Consider the following 26,243-nt stretch of genomic DNA (forward strand, 5'->3'; position numbering starts at 1 on the left):
CCGATGACACTAAGGTTAGGGTCGCTAACATCTGCTGTGAAGCTTTTCAGTCCCCCCCCGGTAACATTTCATTACATTTCAATGCGCAAGGAGACATTAGAATCACCAGCCATAAAATATTTGATTTATTTATCTCTTAATTCAACAAACTCTTGGTCTCACACACCATGATTAGTTCCATTTAAATCACAAGTAACACGTTCAATAGGAAGAGAATATCATCAGACAGACAGTTTTCATACATATAACACAGTTAGGACCCACTTGCTTGAACTTTGAATTCACTTCATCCAGAATGACACTTGAAACACCAAGAAAACAAAACCAATCAACAGGACCACTAGCTATAAGATGTCAAATAAAACACAACAAAAAAACCAAACTGAAAATAAAAAGTAATTCTGTTTTAAACAACTACACATAAGTTATTCATGGTTTTTTAATATTCCACAGAGCATCCTGTGATCTGAAGGGTGCCCTGCTCTTATATTTTCTCTGAAGTGGGATTAATGATATATCTAGCAGCTCAAAAACCAGTAACAACATATTCACCTCATTGTTTTTCACATATTTCATTCCCCAACTATAAACACGTACACACTCACAGTTATAGAGCCACGGCGGACATTTTCACTGGCTCTCTGATAACTTTGCATGAAGACTCAGGCCTGGACGGGCTCCATCATGCCTGCATATTATTTAATCACCCCCCTGTCATGCGGAGGCTGTTTTCCTGTGTCCACTTAATAAAACATGTTTTCTGGAATGAGAAGACTAGACTTTACACTATGATTGTAGAGTTCATTATTGCACATTATATCACGAAGGCAAAATAAAAAGATGTAGGCTACATTTCACACTAATAATCCTCCTCCCAAGCTTCTATGTCAAGTGGTCAACATGATGTTTTGATAAGGTCTGAGTCATGACAGCCTGCAGGAGTGCGGCATTATGGGATGTCACGTTTCAGTAAAAGGTCATCTCTGAAGCTCTCAGTCTTGGATATTGTACCTGTAGGCCTCTATGAGTCCTTCAACCGAGTGAATGAAGCCAGATATGGCGCATATGCCTCCAATTACAAAAATGGCAACGTCGAAGAAGACGTGGTGCCACAGGAGGTTCCTCCACTGGAGCTTCAGGTGGAAGAGGCTCGGCAAGAGGAAGCAGAGGCCGGCGCCGGTGAGGCTTCCAGTTAGCCCCATCAGAAGGGCAAAATGGGGGACAAAGACAGCCATGAGCAAGGTGAAGACTACCAGGGTGACTCGAAGGCCGAGACCCCAGGATTTCAACTGCCCATTGGGGCCGTAGCAGTCAGGAAACACGGCCCTGCCGCCGTCCTGGAAAAAGGATTTCTCCAGAACCTCAACTGCAGCAAAGAAAGGCAGCGGGTAGGATAGCAGCGCCTTGGCGACGAGGAAGATGTTCACCACGGCCCTTATGGTTGAAGGCAGGTTATCCGTGATGACCTCTTTGGTGGCGTCTGCCCACGTCAAGTAGGCCACCAGGGCAAAGAGGCCCTTGAGGACGCAGGCAGAGATGTGAGTCCAATCCATCATGCAGTGAAACTCACTGGGCCTCTGCATGTTCCCCTCCAGGGAGGGCAGGAAGATCTGGGAGGTGTAGCTGAACACGATGATGCCGATGGAGATGGGGAACTTCTTCACGTCGATGTAGAACTTGACCTTCTCCCAGGCCCACTCGCGCGCCCTGGACAGACAGTAGGCGATCACGAGGACGTTGATGACGAAGTGCGCCAGCGTGCACAGTAAGCTAAACTTGGACACGGCCTTGAGGTTCTTCAGGAACGCGCACGGCAGGAGCGCGGCCGTGGCCACCACGGACCAGGCCTTCTGGGAGACGGGAAAACCCGGGAAGCTGTTGTACATCAGGTTGCCGCTCACCACCACGTAGAGGATGCAGGTCATGACCAGCTCGATGATCTGCGCCACGTTCACGACGTGGCCGCCCAGGGACGGGAAGCGGGGCGCGCAGCAGGCGTTGGCGATGTCCACGTACGAGTCCCTGACGCGCACTTTGATGCCGTCCTCGTTGTCCTCGTACAGACACGCGATGAGGATCTTGCCCGTGTAGCAGCACACCACGGCCGCGAAGATAATGAGGAAGAGGCCGAGGTAGCCGCCGTGGAGGATGGCGTACGGCAGGCCGAGGACGAACATGCCCTGCGGACAGAGAGGCGCAGTTGAATGGTAATGGACGAGGCCCACATCGCAGTGACAGGTCGAGGCAGCCCGGGCAATGACTGGCTCACACAGCGCACATCTTACATAATAACAGTAAAAAATACATGGGGATATTTGCGCATTCAAGCGTCATGCGAAGCAAACATGTGTGATTTAACACAACGGATCCATTTCTCATGTCTGCATCACACCAATTCTTTTCTATTTCACTTCGCCCTTGAGAAAACAGGCCTTTAGTTTGCTTTAAGGAAATTAGAGCTTTCAAAGGAAACAATTTCAAAACGAAATGTTCGTTAATTTGTTTAAAAACTGCATTTGATGGAGCCGCTGATAAGCACGTGGAGCCATTGAGACTCAGGTCTATCACGGAGGAACAGGCCCTGCCTGCAGCTCAGCTGATAAACAGATTTGAATAAATACATTCTAAGACCCACTGAATGCAAAGAATCACACACAATCCAAGAATTGTTTCATGTTAAATGGAAGCATGCATTTAATACGGCCATGATTAAAATATAGCAGATTAAAATATATTAAAATATAATTTAATTCTGCTATGTTAAATAGTTTTCTTTATTCTATTTTTTGTTGGTTTAATTTACGCGCACCTCCAGGCCCTCTTCCTCCTAAAACATCTTCAAGGTGACATCTTGTGCAGTCGCAGGCCTTCATGCATCTCATGCTATTCTTTGCATCCTCACATGATTTTGATAATAAAGTGATCACAGTGTACCTGAATGGCGTTGGTGACGTTCCAGCCAGCTTCCCATGTCGTGATTTTTGGTTTGTCCTCGTCCAGAGAGCCTCCTGTCTTCAGGGACGAAGGCCGGGGCCCGGTGCCGTCCCTCTGGTAGTGGCTGTCTCCGTCCAGATCCCCATCTCCCTCCACGTGTGCCCCTTCGTCCTCTCCCTGAAGGACATCCATCTGCATCCCTTGTCTGTAGTCATAATCCAGGTCGTCGCACTCGGCGAAACCCAGGCCCTCCTCGTCCGTCGCGGCCTGGAAGCCCAGGCGGGCGAACACCCCGCTGACCTTGGCCTGGGATTTGTTGGACACCGTGTGGGCCGCGTTGGTCAGCTTGTTGGAGAGCTTGTGTCGGATCAGGTGAGCCATCTTCTATCTGAGTAAATGCGGTCTTCGAATGAGAATGATATTACGGAGTGAAAAAGCAGAGCTGCAGATGCATGCAGGAGAGAGGTTTAATTCAGTGCTACACTGAAGTCATGCCTGTTGCCTCTTCGATGTGGAGCTGCCTGACCGTCTCACCCAAACCCTTCACAAATCCTCAGCCTCTTCTCTCAGCCTGCTCATCCATATTAGTCCTTCACAGAAAGAACAAGAAAACACTCAGACATGAGTCTCAGCGAGGAAACGCCCCGAAACATGCAGAGGAAAAAAATGTGTCCTCGATCATTTGTGGTTAAAAAAGACAATTTCGCATATTTCTTCTCATCCAAGCTGTTTTTTTATTCTCCCTGTTGGGGGTCCTGGTGGTGACAGCGCGAGCAGTGGAATCTCTGACTGCATCACCCAATGAGAGAGAGAGAGAGAGGGAGGGAGGGAGAGAGGAGCGTGCACGTGTCCGCATAGAGAGCCGGTGTAACACGGCTCGTGCACAGCGGAGGAACTGTCACGGAGAGAGAGAGAGAGAGAGGAGTGTGCACGTGTCCGCATAGAGTAAGATGCGCGACAGTGTGTTGCAATGTTTCTGACATTATTGCTTGAATGAATGAAAAGATCAAACATTTCACCTGCCCTCGTGCTCTACTCTGTCAACAGGTACCCCCCCCAGCCCCAGCCCCACACACGGCCATTATGCATGCAACAATAGCATTAACAATAAAAAATCTTTCTGCATCAACTTATCAAAAAATGAGGAATTAAAAATAGCCTGTATTTATGATATTTTTTAACATTCATCTGCAGTTGTATTTGTATTTGTTATCAAAATTTAACTGGATTTTAATAAAATCGTAAGGATAAACAAGTCTTCCACCTGATCTGTTCAACTGTGTTTTAACACGTGAATCAATCTTATATTTGTGAAATGAGGCACACACTGAACCTATTTTCAAAAATATCAAGACAAAAGTATATATATGGAACATATGTGGGATACTGTTTTTAAAAATAAAAAACACAACTATTGTTTTCCCATAGAAATAATCAAATGTTTCCAAATATTGTATTTTTTTATTTAAAAAAAATCCTTTTGTTGCGTAAAAAAACACAATTAAATTATTCCCGTGAAATACCGCCCCAACATTTAAATGAATGGCGCTGTTTGCCCAGATTTGTGCATGAATTCCTCACGCATGAATGCGGATTTTTACGTTTCCTGCTCATTTAACAGCTGGACTCCAGATGTGCATGTGCAGGCTGTGCGCGGAGGGAAGCAACTCGTTGGTGATATGATGAGCACCGTGCATCTGGCCTGATGCTGCAGCACCACGGACAGCTCCTCACACACACACACACACACACACACACACACACACACACACACACTGCAAGGAAAACACGACCTCTCAGCTTGTATTAATTTCTCCATCACATAATAATAAAAAAAACGAATATAATTATCAGCTAGTAAATATATAGATATTTGCAGCTTTGTTACATTTACCGAAGCTCCACACAGAGGAGAGGAAAGAGGGAGAATTATTTCTTCTCCACCTCGGCTCTAATCGTCGGGAATAGGAAGCACATCGTCTTCACCGCCGTAATCTGCTGTGACACGGCTGAGCAAAGCTGTCATCTTTTCTTTTCTTTTTTTTTTTTTTGCAGCATGCTTGCAGAAATGAAGCCCACTACAGCAAGAAGGCTGAAAACCCAAGTCTTTCCTCTCTGTAGTCGCCATCATTTAAAAGCTTCACACCCTGAAAAACAACACATTTCTGGTAATTATCAGAGGACATGTGAACATATTGAGACATTTTCAAGGCGGATTCAAAACAGGAAAATCTTGTGAGAAGTGTGAGACAATGTTGCACTAGCAGCGTCGCAAGACAAAATAAAAAAAAACGTAACATGGAGGAGAAGTCTAAATTTAGAAAGCAGCCAGAGGACAGAGAAAGTTCCGCATATTTTCATGCTTGACTTGGGCTGCTTTGCCAGCTGCTGTTTGTGTTCAGGCCAACGCAGTGTTTGTTAGTGAGTGTGTGTCATCAATGTCTGGGGGTATGTGTGTGTGTGCGTGTGTTCGTGTGTGTGTGTTTGTGGGACAGTAGTGAGGAACCAGGGAGAGACCTTGAGGCATCTCTCCCTCCCCCCATGCACATGCACAAACCCCGGGCTGACGCTGGGACTGAGGATGGGCTGCAAATGTCACACACACACGCGCATTTACAAGAAACGCAAGCACGCAAAAAAATAAAAAAAAATAGGCTACACGCATGCAGCCTCTATAAACCAAAAATGTGCAACGAAAAGAGAAGACGTAGGAAACGTAATGAGGCGGGTATATAATACGATATTACAAACATAGCTATAAAATATACCTTAATACATTGAGCTCTGTCAAACACGATGAAGTATTTCTGAGCTGACAAAATGGATTTTCAGTCTCTTTTCTCTTTGAAAGGGTTTGGAGATTGGTTGCTGTGGCGACCAATTTAACTTCAATAAGGCTACAAAGAGAAGGATTAATTCAGTGCAGTGTGTGTGTGTGTGTGTGTGTGTGTGTAGGCCTGAGATATGGAAGGGCTTACCGCCTCCTTTAACAGCCATGCAGCCCTGACTGGGAGCAATAATCTCTGATAGTTGCCATGGTCACAGTAATTGGAAAGGGTGTGTGTGTGTGTGTGTGTGTGTGTGTGTGTGTGTGTGTGTGTGTGTGTGTGTGTGTGTGTGTGTGTGTGTGTTGAGATTTTGGAGAAAAGAGATTTCCCCAGCAAGTAGTTTGCATTTTGCACCTGACTGACTCAATGTAAAAATAATTTAAAGCATTCAAGCCAAACCTCAAAAAAAGCGAAATACAAATAACAGAATGAAATGATGCTTCCTTCTTTCAATGATGCACAGTGCTGAGAATTTTATTTCCTTTTTTTGCTCATGGAAAATACATATTTTTTTGCATCTTCATGGTTTGATAATGTTGATGAGCTGATGGGGGTCACGATGTTTTCAGAAGTATGTCCGGGCTTTGCGCAAGTAGACATTGCACAAAATTACAAATTAGTCACACTTATTTCCAGATTCAATCATTTTCCTGTTGCACAATAGGCTGTGGGGTTTAGGAAATCAAGGTCCACAGATGTGAAAATGTTTTGTCTTTTCTACATCTAATCCAAAAACAGTATGTGTGCCACATAAATGAAATTTAACTATTTTGTAAAAATACAAAAAAACTGTTAAACACATCTGTTTCAGTGGAAGGCCCACAATTTTAGACTGAAAAGTGTGATTCAGAAAATATGATATTTTTACCTCCAATTACAGGTGTTAATAGTTATTAAAACTTTACTCATAAAGCACTTTTCAACACAAAGTATAAATCCCTGCATAACACAAAAACAAATGGTTAAAATACAAGAGGAAGTACACAAATAATAATGGAGATAAAAGACTGGTTATAGCCTGGGTAGATTCAGGAATGTGTCGAGGAAATATTTTTTCCTAGACTTTAAAGAAGAGGTGACGTGTATATATATTTATATAATTACTGGTGAATGAGATGTCCTGTCAGCCTCTTTTCAAAACACAGTGACACACATCCTGGTTTTCTTTTGGGGAAAGCAACAACACAAATGTTGAACCTGATTAAACCTCTTCCCAGGACTGTGTTAATTTTAATGGTGACTTGCGTTTTGTCCCTATAAGAAAGACAAGTCCCCATAATGTGACTGACGTAGGGAGGACTCTCCCAATCATCACTGCCCCCCCCCAACAAACACAAACACACATTTTAATATTTTTCAATCTAGAAATACCCTTCCCACACACAGTCACATCATGCACTTGTGCACACACTCCCACACATACATGAATGCATGAATAGTGACAGGTGCACAAACACATTAATCACTCTCTGGCCCAAAAATATCTGCTGGGCTTACAGGGCCATTTGAAGAGAGCGGTAGTGACAGACTGTGTGTGTGTGTGTGTGTGTCTGTGTGTGAGTGAGAGAGAGAGAGAGAGAGAGTTAGTAAGAGAAAGGCAAAGAGATAGAGGTTACAGTGTGTGCATCTAGAGGAATGAGAATGTGTGTGTGTGTGTGTGTGTGTGTGTGTGTGTGTGTGTGTGTGTGTGCGTGTCTGTGCAGGCGTGACAGGGTGTGGAGCAGAGTCATAGAGGTTGTGGGGGGGTTTTGTCCACAGTGATGCTCTGATATATAAGAAGTGCTCAGAGTCACGATTGTTATGTAAACTGGTCTCTGCTCCTCCAACTGTCATTTCATCACTCCCTCACTCACCGAGGAGTTTCTGCTCCTGTGAACAGGTGAATATTATTCTAAACATTGGAAATGTAGCAGAGAATACATTTTTAATGGATAACTCTATTGTGACATCATAAAAACACAAGATGGATAAAGTTCCGTTTTCTATGAGAAAAAGTGGCATCATGTGGTTACCCTGTTGTTTACAAAAGAAAGTTCTCTGTTGAGAACAAAATGGAAATGATTGCAGAACTCTGTGATTCATAATCACACATAATCGTCACTGACAGATGTTTTTCCCCTCAGAGCGTTCTGCAAACAAAACAACATAATGTCAGTGACAAGTCACAGTCTTTTCCTGCCCACAGAAACACATGACAGAACCAGAAGTGAGCTGGTGGTTCAGGGTTTCCTCCCTGGAGAGAGAGAGGATGCTCCACTGTGACATATGTGGAAAAACTCAAATAGAATAAATCAGTTATCTAATTGGTAGTTTATTATCCATCCATCCTAAATATGCAGCACTTTCCTGTATTACCATTGAAATGTTCACTGACTATTCCTCAATTATATGATATCATGGTCAGTGGGAACGACCCAAACATAAAATGAAAGACAAATCATTAAACTAGAAATCATGAGGACGTGACGTGAGGACGTGTGATCAAACCCTATTGTTCATGAACATTCAATAAAACTCAATCCAACAGAATATTGCCCTCCTTCCCCTCCCTGTCAGTGGGAACTAACAGTCTGCTCATTCCTCCACAAAATGGACGCTGCCTGGCATCACGCATGGCAGTCCCACAGTGCTTGTAGACTATTAGTTCCCCTGCGCCTCATCACTGCTGCCTGGATGACAAGCACAACAAGCAGAGAGCTGCGAGCAACGTGCACGGACAGCGGCACAATGTCATGTCTTGCCTCCTGGGAGTAATGGATGCCATGTGCGTGTGTGTTTTGGAGGAGAGAACGTAGATGGGGGTGTATTTGTTGTCTGAATTTGAGGCCGTATGTGCAAGTGTGTGTGCATGTGTGTTTGAGAGAGTAAGCTGACCCAGATCTGCTTATTAGCATCAGGAGGAGGGGGACGTCAGGCACTTAGAGCTTTGTGCCTGAGCACTGAACTGTGCTCGTGCTTCAGTGTCACACCATTAGACCTCATACAGTAACACCCCTCACACACACACACACACACACACACACACACACACACACACACACACACACACACACACACACACACACACACACACACACACACACACACACAGACACACACTTTCCTTCTTCCATCCTTCTTATACTCTCCACCCAAATATCGTTGCTGTCCAGGAAATAAACCCTCTCACTTCCTACTGTTAATTGCATGTTCTTCTAAATGAGAGAATCTCTTCAATGAATTCACAAATAACAGATAACAAGAACATATATATATATATTGTAAATATAATAACATAAAACATAATTGACTTCAGACATATTTGGCATATTTTGGATTTCAAATAGAATCTTCAAGATTAATATGTCTGATATTAATCTTGCACCTTTGAAGGGATTCTACAGTTACAGTTAGCCTCTGCATGTGCAGTGAATTAATCATTTCATTATTTTAGCAGTCAGAATATATTATTAAATATTATGCTATAAAAACAAGGCAATAAATAAGAGCATAATGAACACCGCTGTGAAGAACAATATTGAAAAAAAGATTATGCTCCAATCTGATGCTTCCATTTTAGTCCAACATAGATTATGTTTCACATCATATTAATCCCTCTCATTAATTTTTGGCTCATTAACAGATTGCTGAATTTAATTATGAATGAAAGGTAAAAGTTCTGTGTTGCTAATTTAGATAGCCAGTCATTTATGGAACATGACAAAGTGTTGCACAGAAAAGTATAAAGCCATGTGAGCAGAAATTCCATCAAGGTTAAGATTATTCAGTGCAGGGTGATAACAATCAGAGTGTGGGATCTGCAGCACGTTCATTGACTGAGTGGTCTGAAGTGGGCCGTGCAGCATCTCCCATGTGCAGGTGTCCCACATCACCAGCTGAGGCTTCACCCGGTCAGCTGAGAGTAACAGGATGGCAGACAGAAAGGAATCAGGAATCTCAGGCCTGAGGGAAAATGTCTCTTCACATGGTTTCATTCAAAATCAACTCTATGCATGTCCAGCAAATAATCCCAGTTGTGCCCAATTTGAGGTGATGATAACAGTTAGTTTGCATTCAGACAGAAAATAGATCTGCAGTAAACACAGGGCTTTTTATGACTGCATCATTCCATCAGTGGGACTAGAATTTAAAATGGAGGTCTGTGGATTTGAACAAACTGAGGCTGCACAGCTTGAAACAATGAGTCAGACTTTAGTGGTGCATTGAAATGCCTTGTGTACATTGTCATTTTCTTTTCAGTAAATTATTTTTAACATGAGGGAGAAATGTTTTCATAATGCTCATGTACACTGTGACTTAATGATAAATAGGCCTAATCAGAGTGTTTGACTTATAAATCGATGTGTCTCATCTCGCGTTCATATTACAATCAATGAAGTCGCAGTACGACCCCTGGTGGTCAAAAGTATGTATGTTTCTTTTAACCAAATTATTTCATAATTTCATCAAAATAATTTTCTTGTATTGTTTAACATCGTTTGTATTGTTTTACTCCTTTAACTAATTGTTTCATCCAAATTTTATCCGGTTCATCCCTTTTGCCTCTTATATCCTCTTATATCCTTGAATCTACCTCAGTGTATGAAATGTGCTTTATAAATAAAAACAGCTCGCCTTGCCTCAGAGCACATCCACATGGTATTCATACACAACACTTGTGCAGACAGACATGTGTTAAAGTTTTGCTGAAAATTAAAATATAAATCTTTGAGATATGGGGCATTTTGTTTGCAAACAGTAAAAACCACAGTCTTTTATATATATATATATATATATATATATATATATATATATATATATGAATTCTACTTATCTTGTTGTTAAAATATACAACAAGTAGTTTGTTGCTTTGCAAAGATTAAATGTCTTCTGAAGTTAAGGCAGAACTATAGGTCAGCGACACCAAGCTTCCACTCGGAGGTATTTTGCAGTAGCACCTTTTCAAAATGGCTTCCACGGAGCGGCCGGTCTGTCAGATCTTCTCCTTCCAGGACTGCAAAGCGTCTCCGGACCCGATCTTTGAGCTCCCCGCCCCGAGCCCCACACCGGCCTCGATAGTGATAGATAACGGCTCCTTCCAGACCCGGGCCGGATGGGCGACAGCGGCGGGGGAGCTGGACTCCCCGCGGCTGCTCTTCAGGTCCGTGGCGGCGCGCAGCAGAGGAGCCGCCCGCAGCGAGACCCAGATCGGCAACGACATCCCGAACCTGGAGCCTCTGCGGTGGCTGCTGAAGAGCCAGTTCGACCGCAACGTGGTCGTCAACTTCGAGATCCAGGAGCTCATCTTCGACCATGTGTTCACACATCTGGGCATCAGCTCTGAGGTGACTGCTGGGGGATCGAACATGGTGTCTCCCCTGCACACATGTGCAGTACACAATACACAGGGGAACGTGAACACAGTCTAACTTTTATAAATTATTTATTTTTATTATTATTTATTTCAATGAAGCTTTTTTATAATGGCATTCCTGAAAGTTTCAGCAAGAGTAGAACATGTTTATTTTGGTTGTAAAGCCATACCATTAGTATTATTTATTTTTCCACCAACATATTATCAGCAGCACTGGTCTTCGATTAGTGAGTTATTTAACTGACACAAACAAATGAAACATTGGGACCAAACATTCATATACAAATAAACAGTAGAAAGAAAAGGAAATGCCCTCCACAATGACCCAGAGCCAAATGTGACACCTAATTCAACACTTTAAACTTCTTTCTTGCCCTGACATAAACTTTGAAGATGTACTTGTCAAAACTGCTGATTTAGTGACTAATTGTTTAAGTTGGACAAGTAGACTGTATCTAATTTAGTAGTAAAAGCACCTGAATTCAACTTGAGGTCAACATATGTGTTTGGAAGTTCCAAATATTTACAAATGAGAAGTTTATGTGTTACAAGGTGTTTAATCTCAAACACATCCATTTGACTTCTCTCCCGGAAGTGACAGGGTTTCCACCTGGTTTTAAAAAGTCTTCAGTAGTTAAAACATCTGAAGTATGTATAAGTGGGTCTTAGCCCTAATCTCATCACACTTATAGTTCTTACTCTACAATATTAGATATTAACATTCTGTAATAAAACTCCAAACAATACTTGTTACTACCTTTATATCTGTCATACTTGCCATAGGACTTACACAATTTTTTAACAAAAGTTTTCAATGTAAATTTACACATTAAAATTTTGCCAGTTTTCAGTTTTACGTGTAATGTCAGTGGTGACCGGTCGATGATCGCATGACCAGGTGATCTCACAGCTTTTCTTTGCCATGATTTTGCAGGGCAGTGTGGAACATCCCGTTGTGCTCACAGAGGCCCCCTGTAACCCGCTGCACTGTCGGCAGATGATGTCAGAGCTGCTGTTCGAGTGCTACCGCGTCCCGCACGTCTCCTACGGCGTGGACGGCTTGTACAGTTTGTACCACAGTAACGCCCACAGAGAAGTCCATCCAGCACACACTGGCATCGTTCTGTCCTCGGGATACCACTGCTCTCACATCCTGCCGGTCATCAATGGCAGGTGAGGATTCACAGACGCAGACAAACTGCCCATGTATTGAAAAGTTGACCACACTCTGGACCTTTAACGATACACATGCCAAGAGTGAAGCTGATGAGATGAATGATGATGTGCGTTCCACAAACAGACAGTGATTTCTGGAATTAGTAGAGAGATTATTCACTCCTGCACTTTCCTTATTATGTCTTCATTGATTTGTTTCAGACTTCATTGAGTGCAACCAAGTCACACCCACTGATTGCTGTGTACAGTCTAACTTTGACATGGTTTTGATTCGAGGTTGGATGCGGTGAATTGTAAGCGCGTGAATGTGGCTGGGAGCCAGGCGGCGTCGTACCTGCAGCGCCTCCTCCATCTGAAATACCCAGGTCACCTCGCCGCCATCACACTCAGCCGCATGGAAGAACTGCTGCATGAGCACAGTTACACGGCTGTGGATTATCATGAAGGTACAGCTCCAAGCTACGGCAGCAATTTACAATTAAGTGTCTGAATTGTGGCCTCCCAAATTAATCTTAAGTTCCATTAACAATCTGTTTAGAGCTGGAAAAGTGGCGCAGTCCGGCGTTTTATGAGCAGGAGGTGCACCGTATGCAACTCCCCTTCTCAGGTAAGGTGCCGGGTGGATGTGTGAGCGTGGAGGAGAGGCAGGAGAGACGAGCTCAACAGCTTCGACGGCTTCAGGAGATCAATGCTCGCCGCCGGGAAGAGAAGCTACAGCAGGACCAAGAGAAGCTGGACAGACTTATGGCAGTGCAGGCAAGGAACCTGTTGTATCATGGTGTTATGGTTTATTGTTGTTTTATACATATGATAGTCCAGATTACAGATGTGTTCTGCACAGCGATCACAGAGTTTTATGTGTCCAGGAGCTGCTGGACGACGGCCTGTTGGATCATTTTCACAAGAGCTTGGTGGAGCTCAACATGGACTCAGCTGAGGAGCTGCAGTCGTACATCAACAAACTGCAGCTGGCCGTGGAGCAGAGCAGACAGAAACTGCTGCATAGTGACGGAGCAGAGGGAAAAATCGAGGTGGGTGTTACTCCACCAAATGAGAGGAAGAGGACATAAGGTCTTTGTACACCAAATCCAAAATGGTTGCATGTTTAAAAATAAATAGGACCACATTGTTTCAATCACGTTTAGTCAATGACTTTAAGGTCCTTAACGTTTTTGGAACAGCTTTGATCTGCTTAATTTTTAGCATTTGCTAAAGGCGTTTCAGAGAGTTGTTTGAGCTGTTCGGGATCAATTAGATCTTATTGATATGCAGTCTCAGTGCTGGTAGCATATTAAACTGGGCCCTGAAATAAACCTGGAAGCGATAGGGAAAAGTCTATAGCTCCTTGATCAGAGGATTCTCCTTGTTACTTTCTTTTTCTTTTTTCAAGAAGTGAGAAGAACACAAAATCATCCACAAATGTTCATAACAAGTAGAATTAAAATGCATCTCTAAGGGGCATTTCAAGAATGATGCATAATGGAAGAGCACTGAATGATTGTGAGTGAGAATGAGTGAATGTGACTGGTAGTGTTTTGGGCTAGAATAGTTCATCAAAGAAACATTTCTAAATCAATATTTTATTAAAAGTCAGAAGTTATTTAACTTAAACTGAAATGACCCAATTATTAATTAGCTCTACACGTCATTACCGTGAATATGAGTCTGGAGGGTCTGTCCTCGTTTGCTACAGCGGATGTGTCACAGCTGACAAAGTGCCTGAGGCTGTTCTGTCGCTCTCTGTCAGGTGTCTGAGCTGGACCATCCGATGGACGAGGGAGACGGAGTGGCACTGATGGATCCTGACTTTCCTGAGGACACGCTGCCAGAAAAACCTGCTAATGTGGTTCAGGTAGTGGCACAGAGGGACTGGAACTTCCCAGACTGACATTTAGATCCTCATTAATCCTGTGCAAGTAGTTACCTGCCAGGTTAATGTGTGGCAGGATGTGTGAGAAACACTTTGTCCTTTTGTAATGTTTTTGTGCCAGAACAGTAATGAGCTCCTGAGCTGAAACATTGGTGTCACTACTTCTCAAACATTTACACTGGTGATGAATATCTTGAATCTCATCTCCAGCCCATGTTCAGCGTGGCGGAGTACCATCAGCTGTTTGTTGGGACAGAGCGGCTGCGGTGCCCAGAGATATTGTTCCAGCCTTCGCTGACCGGAGAGGACCAAATGGGACTGATGGAGACGCTGCAGTACGTCCTGGCCAGGTGATAATACATTTCAGCAAGTGTGCACACAAAAAATAAGATCACATATGCAATATACAGCGTATGCACATAGCATACACAAATAAAGACATGCAAACACACACAAGGGTCATGATAATTCTCTCTTTTAACACAATTTTTCACATTTTTCTTTTGGAAAAACAACACTTTAAATGTTACAACTCAAAGGTATTGATGTTTTCCTTACTTTATCTACGCTACATACAGGTATACTCCAGAGCAACAGGAGGCGCTGGTGAGCAATGTGTTTCTGACAGGTGGAAACATGCAGTACCCAGGGATGAAGGAGCGAGTGGAGCGAGAACTTCTGGCAATGAGACCCTTCCAGTCACACTTCAAGGTGCAGACTTTAAACTCTTTAAAACTGCATGTATCGTTATACAGACCTGATCCAATGACAACTTGACAAATGGTTTTTGAAAACCTGTCATGTCTGATTGTATATAATTGAAATGGTGGCAACAAAACTTCCTCTACTTGCAACCTCAAAAATTCATAGTACAAAGTGTGCACACACACACACACACACACACACACACACACACACACACACACACACACACACAACCTCTGAACATTTTCCTGTTGTTGTTAAAGCATCTGAACTGATCGATTTCCTGCTTTGTTCTTCATATGTGATAATAAATCTCTGGACATTTTCATGTATGAAAGTGATGTGAAGTAAGACAAATTGAAATCCAGACACTCTCCGTGTTTACAGTGGCCAGATGCTTCCCAGAATGGGATAGTTTAGGTAATCTAGAGTCAATCTGTTTTTCAAATCAATTTAAACTCAACTGGCCGACTCCTTCCTAGGTGACCATGGCGTCGCAGCCGGCCCTGGGTGCCTGGTATGGGGCAAGAGACTGGGCCTTGGAGCATCCACCCGGAGCAGGAGCTGCAGAGGGATGGATCAGCAGACAGGACTACGAGGAGAAAGGAGGCGAGTATCTGAGCGAGCACTGTGCCTCCAACGTCTTCATTCCCTTGAAGATCGCCAAGCCGGTTCCCGCACGCCCCGTCGAACCCTCCATTACCACACTGGTTTCAACAGGAACTTCTACCACTGTCTCCACACTTACACCTGCCCTGACTCCCTCCTGTTCTACTGTTGCTGCTGATGTTTCTATGGTAACCTCATAAACTGAGATATTGGATAAAGCAATATAAGGTCTGAAAAATAAAGGGGGCGGCCACAGACTTCCTGTGTGCTCTCGGTCCGCAGAGCGACCTCACCTCTTCACACAATCTATTCTTCTCCAGGCACTTGTTTTAAACTTTGATCAGTTGTGGGTACAGCTTTGTTTTATTTTCATGATGCTTTAGAAAACCACAAGAGACTGTTCATATTGAATGGCCATCACATGATACTTTTGAAGTCCCATTACGAATATATGTGTTTTTGTATACTGTAAATACATTTTGTTGTTTGTGTTTTCTAAAAAAAAAAGTATTTTCACTGATGGAAAAACGTGTTTGCTTTGAATGACAAGTCTCCAATTCTGGACCAATAAAAGCAACAGTATTGTCATGGATACATGAGGAGAGAAGTTTTATTTACTAACTCTGCAGACTATAATTATACGATGTTGCAGTGTAGTGTTTCACCACTAGATGGCACGGATTAACAAACCCTAGTCGCTGTCCTCAGCTTCCAGTGTCACCTGAGCTCCTGTGTTGTGTCAGCAGCATAGTCACAGTAGTAGATTTATTATACAGACCTCTAAAGTCAGAGCTGAAAGTTGTTTTTCAAGGGGTTTCATCTCATACAGCTGCTGTGGGACAAAATGTACTTTGTTTTTAATGCACAACTCCACACAACCAGTTTAATCTATTTAATATTCACAAGAACATATGACAGCAATAACCTTTGACCCTTGATACTGTGAATTCATCATCATCATCATAATGTTTAGAGTTGAGCTGAAGGTCCAGTCAGGTGTAGGTATGTTTGAATGGCTGAACTGTTTCGCTCCTTGTTGGTCCACATCATGAACCCAACACTCCTCGACAGTCTAATAGTATTATGGGGTGTTGAACGGTGCCGCAGCTGAACATTCAAAACTTCAGATGGTGTTTTCTTCCACACACACACACACAAAGCACGGCAGACTGGGGCTAATCAGAGCCAGCAGAGTGATTGGCTCAAATTTAGCAAAAAGGGATTAAACAGGAAAAACAAGGCAATCTTTTATGTGTAATTAAGTGAAGAGGATTTATTTCTATGGCAACACTACATTTCAGCAAAGCTTTCCTGTTCATATAAAGGAGAGAAATATAACTAACTGCGTGTACTATTACAAAATAATGATTTTTTTATTATTTTTTATAACCATATGGAACATATTCATCATCTTTGACCACCATTGTGCCATAAAGTAGCAGTTGAATTATCTCCGGTATTGATCAGAGGTTTTTAGAAACACAGACACACATTTGATAGCCACAATGTTCTGTGGTTATGATCAGCATTTTGATTCTTCTGAGACTTTTCTTAATCTCAAATCAAAAAGCCAACAAACAAAAACACAGATGCGTTGTGTGGTTATGGTGCTGACTTACATCCCTGTTCACACCTGCTTCCTCCTCAACCTCTCCCCTCCTGGTCTCCTCTGTTGTGTGCACTGTCACCTCGCTGCCAGATGTCTGAGATACACAAGTCAAATTTACTGCTAGGACCAATGAACGTCATCATTAGGTGAGCTGGTTTCAAACAGCTCAGGGGATCCTGTAGAGACGCCGTGGAGATGCTGTGTATTTTTAAACGAGCCTGCACACTGTTGGGCCCTGTTTGGACCACAGTGTTGTACAGTGTCTAATTAGGAGGACTTACCTGTGCGCTGCAGTGTTGTAGGTCAGCAGGAACGGCAGACAGGGCCGAGCACGTGTCACACGTTCCTGTGTTGGAGGGGAGGAGGAAATAAAAACCCACAACTGGCTGCGTGACAGATACAAAATTAGATTTTTATAATGGTTGGACAATGTTGTACTTTTGTGTAACTCTTGAGCCTGTCAACATTTCTGAGTAGTGTATGTTCCCTTTCTCTTTCTCTTCCTCTCTCTCAGTACAGAGAGGTCTCCATGGTTACAGGGATTAAAATAGCCTGTTTGCAGAGTGTCCTGTTGGCACAGTTACATAGAAGTAACCAGGTAGCTGCAAGTTTTGAGTTAAAATCCAGCCTGGCGTGAGCAACTGTATCCACGTTTCCTCAGATTCAGTCCGTGCTAAAGCTTTCGGTGACTGAGATAGAATCCTTGTTTGAGGGCAGGAAGCCAGCGAGGGATCATGTCATTAGTGAAAGTGACGCTCAGTTTATTCCCTTTCCTAATAAGGTTTTCGTCTGTGTTTATTTAGTCATTTTGCACAATTACACAAAAACTACACAACCAATTTCCATGACATATTGTGGAGGACTGGGCCATGACCCAAGGATGAAGACATTACATTTTGGTGTGGATCCAGATCAGGGGGTGGATCCAGCATTTTGTTCTCCCTTAGTTTTACATTGTGCGATGTTTTTTTCAACATATATGTCGATTTCTTTGAGAATAATTCACGAATCTTACACAGAAAATGTGTAACAATCATTAAAATAAGTATTTGTTACTTTTATTTCATTCAAGCAAAAGTAGCAGCTACTAAAATACACTATAAAAAGACTCATTACACTTTTAGATTGTTTATTAAAAAACAATTCATCATGTTTTAGATATTGATGATAGGATGTCGTGGAATAAATGTAGTGGAATGAAAACTACAGGGAGTCTGAGGTGTATTGTGTTGAGAGTAGCATGAAGTGGTTCTTAAGTTAAGTTTTTCTCTGAAGTACAGCACTTGTGCAAATGTGCTTAGTTTCTTTGCAGCACTGAAAATCACAAAAAACTATTTTGGGTTGATGTGTTCATTTGAGATTCCCGGACGTCTGATTACAAATCAAACAGAAGCAGATTTTTTATTACGTTCTTTAAAGACATCAAAGTTTGACAAACTCTTCTTTGTCTTGTGGGAATTTGTAGCTCATCCGCTCAGTTCTGTTTGTCTGTTTCATCTCAAATGTCAGGGCTTCCCATGAGAACGTGACAGGAACATGTGAGGACGCTGCTGGGACTTTCAACAACACTGGCCTCAAGTCAAGTCAAGTCAAGTCAAGTCAAGTGTCCACAAGTTGATTTTTCCTGGACATGAACTGAAGATTAGAGTCAGTATAAAAAGACTTATGATCTGTGTATGTGAATATGAAGAATCTGTGGGTGAGGGACAAGATATCAGGGCTGGAAGCCATCTGATTTCTAGTTTGACCAATCACGTTTGAGGATGGCTTTGGTTGCCTGCAGGTAAACTTTCTGTGTGCAGAGCAAAAGAGGTGAAAGACTTTGACTGGAATACATCGGCTACAATCCTTCTAATGTATATGCATTCATATGCAGACAGATGTTAATAAAGATGAACCAAAATGTCATCTGGACCTAAAACAACTACACAAAGTTAGAAAATAATTATTGTGTGTTTTGTGTGGAGAAACCTTTGACTCGTTTGATAGAAGAAACAGAAGTTTTTTTTCTCAGTTTTGATCGTTCACTGTTCTTCTCACCGAGAAGCTTCAGCAGCATCAACATTATAAACTGACCCTCACAGATCCTTCCTGCCTGAACACAAGCTGCTGTCTCCATGTCATTCACATTATTAACTGTTATTTCAATCACCTTGCTTTTGTGCCACTTAGTATATCTGTTAACTCAAGACGTGTCTCTTCTTGAGTATGAAACCCTCTGCTACAGGAGTTTTGAATGATTCCGATACAAAAGTTGCTGCATGATGAATTATCATTGTCCTCTCATGTGTGTCCCAAGTGTCCCATGGCCTCGAAGGTTACTTTAGCTGGAACTTTCATATATTTATTTTGAATAGAATAAGAATTTGATTTGACTGTGGGAAACGTTGACTAAGTTGCAGGACAAGTTTCTGATTGTGATAACTTTTAGAATCTTTTGTAACCCAACCTCAAACTTTTCAGAGCCACGTTTCATCCTGACAGGAGGAGCTGTTCTGCAGGTGTTTGATATGAACAGGCAGATTCTGGATAGAGTAAAGTCACATTCAAAATAAACTGTGAAACCCTGATTAAATGTGCTCTGATTATTGTTGTTATTTGTCCTGTGAATGTTCCACCGTGCTACACACACACATACACACAAACACACAGAATTACATCGATGTCATCATACGATTATCACCATGTGACCTTGACAGTGTTGCTCACATGTGAAGGTGGATGACATGACGGCTCCTCAAAAGTGAAGCCTAAGCATCCCTATCTCCCCCTGGTGGTTGGCTTCAGTTTAGGTCACAAACCCCACGTCCTCCATGTTACTGGATGGGACAGCTAAGAATGTAATGTATCCATAATTTCTGGATGATTAGAGGCATCGTCTGCCTTTTCCATCTTTAACAGACATGTTGTGTCTTTATTGTCGTAAGATGTGAGGCAGACGCCTTTAATTCATATTGAATCATCTCTGCAGTTCAAAGCAAAGTGCTCCTGTGTCAAATTAAATTGTATTTTCTAATGAGACGGGTGCAATGAATCACACACACAGGTCCATTAGGTTTTCTGTGTTTGATGTAAGCACACAGGTAATTGTACATGTCAGTGTCAGTCAGTGACAGAAGAACTGCAACGCACAGCAGTATGTCTTTTATAGCTGAAAAACAATTGTTACTTTTGACAGAGATTTGGAGAAGTTTCCATCCAGTCATTTTTTCCTTTGGTTTTCAGCTTTGACCCTTTCAGATGAGGATGTGTTCACTGGGAATAAGATCTAATGATGATTCATTTTGATCCAGAAAATAAAAAAAAAACCTGAGAATTCACTTTAAATTGATTATCAAGGAAAAACGTATATTTTCCAACCTCTCTTGGATGTGCGTGCAGGTCATGTTTTGGAGTGTCAGTTGACCTTGGTTTACCAAGATCATCACTTGCAAGTGTTTTTGAGAGAACAAGATGTGGAGGCATTGTAGAAAATCAACAAACTTCTGTGCAGGTGTCTATTTTTTCAATCGAGGTCTTTCTTCATTTGTTTTTATTTTATTTAACCATAAATAGTGCCCTCAACATTTTAATGACTTCTTTTTTGAGATGTGTTTAAATGATGCTTTTTTTTTTGTTTAGAGCATTACTCCTCTGAGAGGGTATTTTATTCTCTTTATTTGTTGTCACAGTTTCCAAGTTAACTGTGTTTTGGGGGGGGGGGGGATCTGTTTTGGCACTGTTATCTTTTCTTATATGTATGAGTTCATCCACACAGATATTCCCCAGTGGCTTTTAAAAGGCCACAGAGTTTGTATGTTTTTTCTATTTCCTCTGTTCAGCTCCCAAAGGGCCAGAAAGTCTTCAGTCTTAGTGAAGGAAATGAGGTTAGAGCAGGCCTCTGAGTTTTTTGCACAACTTCTTCTGATCAAAAATCCTGATAAAAATAATCAGTTAATGTACATTTACAAGGATGAAACCTTACTTTTCAAATAGAAACTGTAGCACAGTCTAATCACCCTAACAAAGGAGCAGAAGTGGAAGCAATCAGACGTAAATGACCTCTTTCTCCACCCCCTCCTCCACTCCTCCCTCCCCATGCAGAGAACAACAGGTCCAAACCCCGTCAGTGCACAGCTCTGCAAAGCTTGTGATTGTTGATAACAAGTGCCTCAATTACTGACTTTATAATAAAATCATTTCTTCTTAAACTGGAGCGATGATATTTCGGACAGCTGTAGAGCATGCTAAAAGGCACCCCGGCGTAAGTAATCTTTATTTACTTCCTGTTGTGTTTCTTTTGTTTTGCTTTCATGTTTTTTGCAAAGTGGTAATTACTCTGTTTTCGGGTTTAATCAGGAACCAATCAAAGGCTCTGAATTGCCCAATTTCCTTAATTTTATTCAAGAAAGTGCAATAAAATAAAACAACCATGACATGAAAATGAATGAAATGTGGATGTGCTAGACTGAATGCAATCAGCTTTTGAACAGCTCCTGTACTTTTAGTTTTGTTTCATTTCTATTCTGCCAGAGCAATGCACATTAGCTACATTAATATCAATGTAAATACAGTTAGATTAACTCTAGAACTTTGTTTGTCCCTTTTATTAGTCTTTGTATTGAGTGGATCTTTTTACTGTTACACAAAGAAATGTGATATAACTTATACTCTACGCAGCAGGGCAGCTCACTGAAGCTAATTTGTAGCCCTTGTGCACAGCTAAAAAATGAAATTCATGTTTTAGCACCAACATATTGCAATATATGTTTGTTTTCTATGATATTATATTTTGATGAAATACATGCTGTTGGTTTCACCTATTATTTCACTTCTTCTCCTCTGGTAATAAGATACAGTCACAGAAAGTAAAACCTTATGAGAGTGTTGGCAAATTTTTTAGTCAAACTAAGTTTCAAAAACTCTAATGTATCATTTAGTTTTTATTCAGTTGCTTCAAGTCAAACTGAGACAAGCTCAGTCTTCAAAAACTCTGCGACCTTTACAAACCACCCGAATCTAAACGAGTAGTTGGAATGAAATAGATATAAGTTGTCCCTACAGGGGACGGGATTACCTCTGCTTTTCTATTTTTTTATTACCTCTGCTGTCAGAGAACTGAGTGACAGAGTTTTAACTTCTTGTCATCAGCGTCCCAGGAGAAAGACAGTGAGAGAGAGAAACTGCAGGGAAGAAATCCCTGTGAGACTCCACCAGGGCTCCTTAATATCATCAGAACAGACTAACAGGCAGAGAGACAGACAGCAAGAGAGAAAGAGAGAGAGAGAGAGAGAGTAGCTGCAGGGAGCAAATCCCTGTGAGCCTCAAACAGCTGCAAGTTATAACAGACCGACAGACAGAGATGAGACAGTCTGTTAAAGCCAGAGTCAGATGGGTACAGAGACTGAAAGCATGGAGATGGACAGACAGATGGAGAGTTTGTCAGATAGGTTGCAGGTGTGTCCAAATCACACACTACTAAAAGGAAATCTGGGTTATAACTTTAAAAGCTTTAGATAAACACATCACTGTCTTCATATACTGTCCATTACTGCAGCCCCTCGTTCCAGCCTCTGTCTGGAAAGCTTGGTTTTAGCTTCTGTCTCTTTAAGGCCCCCCTCCTGATAACAACCAGTCTGCTCTGATGTTGTCAAGGGGCTCCATAGCACCCCAAACACAGAGTCAAGTTAAAGGAACAAAATCAATCAATCAATCAATCAATCAACCAGCCAATCAACCACCAACCTACCACCCAACCAACCAGAGAGGCGTGTTGCCTCTGACAGTTTTCTATTTCTGACAAAATAAACTAGAACTTTATATTTAAGAATCATAACCTTTTTGATTTTCTTTCTTTCTACTTCAGCTCATCCCTCAGTTCTTCTTCATCTGTTTGGGACTCGGCGGTGCGGCTGTGTATCTGTTCCGCTTGGCCAAAGGACCCTATGTTGTGTAAGGACCTTAAAACGATTCAATAACTGACTTATGTTGACATTCTATAAAAAAAGTAAAATGTAGTGTCGGTATGAATCTTGCTTCTTTAATGGGCATTAGAAGACATGTTCCATAATTTAAACATCTCTGTATTCTCGTTGTTAAACACTAAACATAACACGTTTTTTCTGCATTGGGTCCAGTGCATCAATGAGCGCAAAGAATCAGTTAACAAGCTTGTCAATAGATGTGTTAAGACACCTAGTGAGGGCAGACGAACACTTTACACCATGATTAAACACAGAGATCTGTTTTCTGAGTGTTACTGACCACAGGGTACCCTTGCTTGCTTTCATTTCTCCCTCCAACCGCCTCTTGTTTGGACATCCTCTCCTCCCGCTGCTATCCAAACTGTTGATCTGCTCATAATGATACTCCAATAACAGCACAGCACAGCTAAGTGCTTTTAACAAGAGCTCACAGGATGGTGCGCCGTTGCAGGTCTTTCATCACTTCTTTACAGCAGCTGACTGTTTACAGGCTTGATGAAATTATGAGAACAAGCGTCCTGGTGGCAGCACAGCGGGATTAAAGCACATACTGTGCGTTGAGTTTGAATGTGACCCTCAACTTCTGTTTTATCTCATTTTATTTTTTATTTTGTGTGCTTTCTAACTAAGCAGGGATGAAATAAAGCGTCTCTCAGGGGTATCAGTATCAGTGGGGGATGAATATTGGCGTGCTTGTTCTGAATAGAGAGCTTTATTCATGTAGATGAGATTCTTTAACAGCCTGACATGATGCCAGTTTATCTCAAGTTTGTTTATTTGTTTGTGTGTTTAGCTGGAACAAGACCAACAACCCTGAGCCTTGGAATAAACTTGACCCCACATATCAGTACAAGGTAAATAAAGACACACTCTGGGGTTACACCCTAAATATCATCTAGATGTTTGTTTGGTTGCAGGTATTCTAACATTGAGATTCTGTTGCATTTGATATCTTCTCCCTCAGTTTGTCGCCATCAACACAGACTACAAAAACTTGAAGAAGGAGGGACCTAAGTATTAAATCAGAGTTGACACACTTTAAAGGATCCTAACCCAGGGTGAGATGCATCCCCACTCCTCTCCTGATCCTGGGTCAGGTTCCTTAAACCTAAAGTGTCACTGGTGTTAACATGGTAACATTGATAATACACGTGTCACATAATAAGTCAATGTATGACATAGGACTCTTGTATGCACATTCTTCCTCTATGTCGAAACCTTCCTGGTCTGTTTTGCTCATAAATCATAAAAGACATTTAGTATTTTGTTAACTATGCAGCAGTGTTTGAGTATGAATGCATTAAGTTAAATGCTGAAGGCATCTCTCACACTCTGATGTGCTTCTTTAAGTTTGTTCTTCATATTTTCAGTGTCTGAAGGTTAAATGCAGCACAGTGTTGTTTTCTTCTGCAGCCGGAAATTTGGGTCTCATATTCTTCAAGTGTGAGACTTTTAAATCTAAGAACTTCTCATTAATTACACTGGCCCTGCTGCACCTCACTGGAGTTAATGTGACTTAATTGCACGTGTTTCTTTTTGGTCTGGCAGCCTCCAGATCCACGGTGACTGCGTCAGTTATGAAAATGGTAGTGATGCATAAACAAAGCTGTAGTCTTTCAATAAAGAAATCGTCAAATCCATGTTTGGATGAGAGTTTTATCCATCAAAATAACACACACACACACACACACACACACACACACACACACACACACACACACACACACACACACACACACACACACACACACACACACACACACACACTCACACACACACAGGGGTTTTCATACTTTGTACTTTGCTTTGACTTCCATTTATTATGGACAGCTTAACCAAGTCCTTATCCCTAACATTAACCATGCCCACTTCCTGACTAACCCTAAGATTCACCTAACCACATTTTACATCTGATCTTAACCAGGACCTCGAAAAATTAAGTTTTGCCTCATTAGGAACAACCTATGAGGTTTACTTGGGTCTTCATGAGATCCATACACACACACACACACACACACACACAGAGGGAGAGACAGGTGACTTTCACCTTAATGGCACAGAGTTAGATACAGATCTTTTTCCACATTATATCAGTAACTTTGATGGAACAGATCCATCTGCAGTGCAGTGCGGTGCATGTGTGTGTGTGTGTGTGTTTCCATGTGCAACAGTGTCTGTGTGTGACAGCAGCTCTGTGTCTTTGATCAGTGACAACAGTGGCAGGATGTTGAACAGTCCCTCACCATGGCGTTGATGTATGACAGCAGAGCACACTATGCACAACCTGAGCACACACACGCACACACGCACACAGTCAACTTCCAGGTACCAATGTGCACAGAAACAAGCACACAGAGCACACGTAGGATGAAAATGAGATCCAGTGGAAACAATCTCTGTGATTTAAGTTCTTCTAATCTTTACAAGCAGACTCATAAAGAAGAAAAGATGGTTACAGACTAAAAAAAACAAACAGTAAAGAAATCAAACCTCTGTTTCTTCCATTCTTTCCATTCTGACTGAATATTGAAAATAGTGCTGATTTAAAAATGATCCTGCAAATGAAAAAGGATTATGTTAAAACAAACTTAAATCTGTGGAAACTGTCATAATTTAGTCCATAACTTCAAACTTTTTCCCGCTCTATTCTCTTCCTCAGTAACCACCTCACTACCTCTGAAGGAGAAATGAAACAAACTTGAAAGTTTTGACACTAACTCTGAGCTTTGTTCAGAGAAGGTGAGACTCGTGTTTCTTCCTCTTAAGAAACCTCAGACTCTCCTTCGGCTCTGTGTTCGTATTTATCTCAGTCTTGGCTGTGTCTTCTCCTCCCTTTAATCCAACAAAACGAGGGAATTGAGGTGAGAATAAGAATAATGTAGATTTAAAAAAACATCCTTCTTGTGAACACCGCAGGGAATGTTGCAGCAACAAGGAGAGGTCTGGTGACCTCGAGCGATGGAAAATGTTGGATCAAATGATTTCCCTAAAGGATATTCAAAGGCCTAAAGATTAACACACATGCACACACTGCGTCACAGGTGTTGTCGGGTCATGAGAAACAGACACAGAGATGAAGCGGATGAGTCGTTATTTGTGTTGTGAGGCTGCATGTGTGTGTCTGTGTGTCCTTGTGTGTTCGGTGCCCCGACCTTTGACCTGTGATTCAGCTGAACACTCTCAATGGAGGGGACAC

At 42.0% G+C, this 26,243-nt stretch overlaps 3 protein-coding genes across 3 annotated transcripts; 2 read left to right on the top strand and 1 right to left on the bottom strand.

Annotated features, from left to right (window-relative positions):
- Positions 1-102: 102 nt before the first annotated feature.
- On the bottom strand, positions 103-3,763 carry LOC109630540 (vesicular inhibitory amino acid transporter-like). The gene is made up of 2 exons (XM_020088798.2): positions 2,935-3,763; positions 103-2,180 (listed from the first exon to the last, which is right to left on the bottom strand). Exons 1-2 carry the CDS (start codon positions 3,313-3,315, stop codon positions 993-995), a joined length of 1,569 nt encoding a protein of 522 aa, XP_019944357.1. The 5' UTR covers positions 3,316-3,763; the 3' UTR covers positions 103-992.
- Positions 3,764-10,611: 6,848 nt separating this feature from the next.
- On the top strand, positions 10,612-16,067 carry actr5 (actin related protein 5). The gene is made up of 9 exons (XM_020088748.2): positions 10,612-11,086; positions 12,050-12,288; positions 12,568-12,737; positions 12,830-13,047; positions 13,158-13,322; positions 14,039-14,143; positions 14,372-14,511; positions 14,740-14,872; positions 15,349-16,067. Exons 1-9 carry the CDS (start codon positions 10,709-10,711, stop codon positions 15,673-15,675), a joined length of 1,875 nt encoding a protein of 624 aa, XP_019944307.2. The 5' UTR covers positions 10,612-10,708; the 3' UTR covers positions 15,676-16,067.
- Positions 16,068-21,161: 5,094 nt separating this feature from the next.
- ndufa4l2a (NDUFA4 mitochondrial complex associated like 2a) lies at positions 21,162-24,687 on the top strand. The gene is made up of 4 exons (XM_020089010.2): positions 21,162-21,327; positions 22,930-23,015; positions 23,841-23,901; positions 24,012-24,687. Exons 1-4 carry the CDS (start codon positions 21,283-21,285, stop codon positions 24,066-24,068), a joined length of 249 nt encoding a protein of 82 aa, XP_019944569.1. The 5' UTR covers positions 21,162-21,282; the 3' UTR covers positions 24,069-24,687.
- Positions 24,688-26,243: the final 1,556 nt, after the last annotated feature.

This window comes from Paralichthys olivaceus, chromosome 6 (assembly GCF_024713975.1).
Source record: "Paralichthys olivaceus isolate ysfri-2021 chromosome 6, ASM2471397v2, whole genome shotgun sequence".
Lineage (NCBI taxonomy): Eukaryota > Metazoa > Chordata > Actinopteri > Pleuronectiformes > Paralichthyidae > Paralichthys > Paralichthys olivaceus.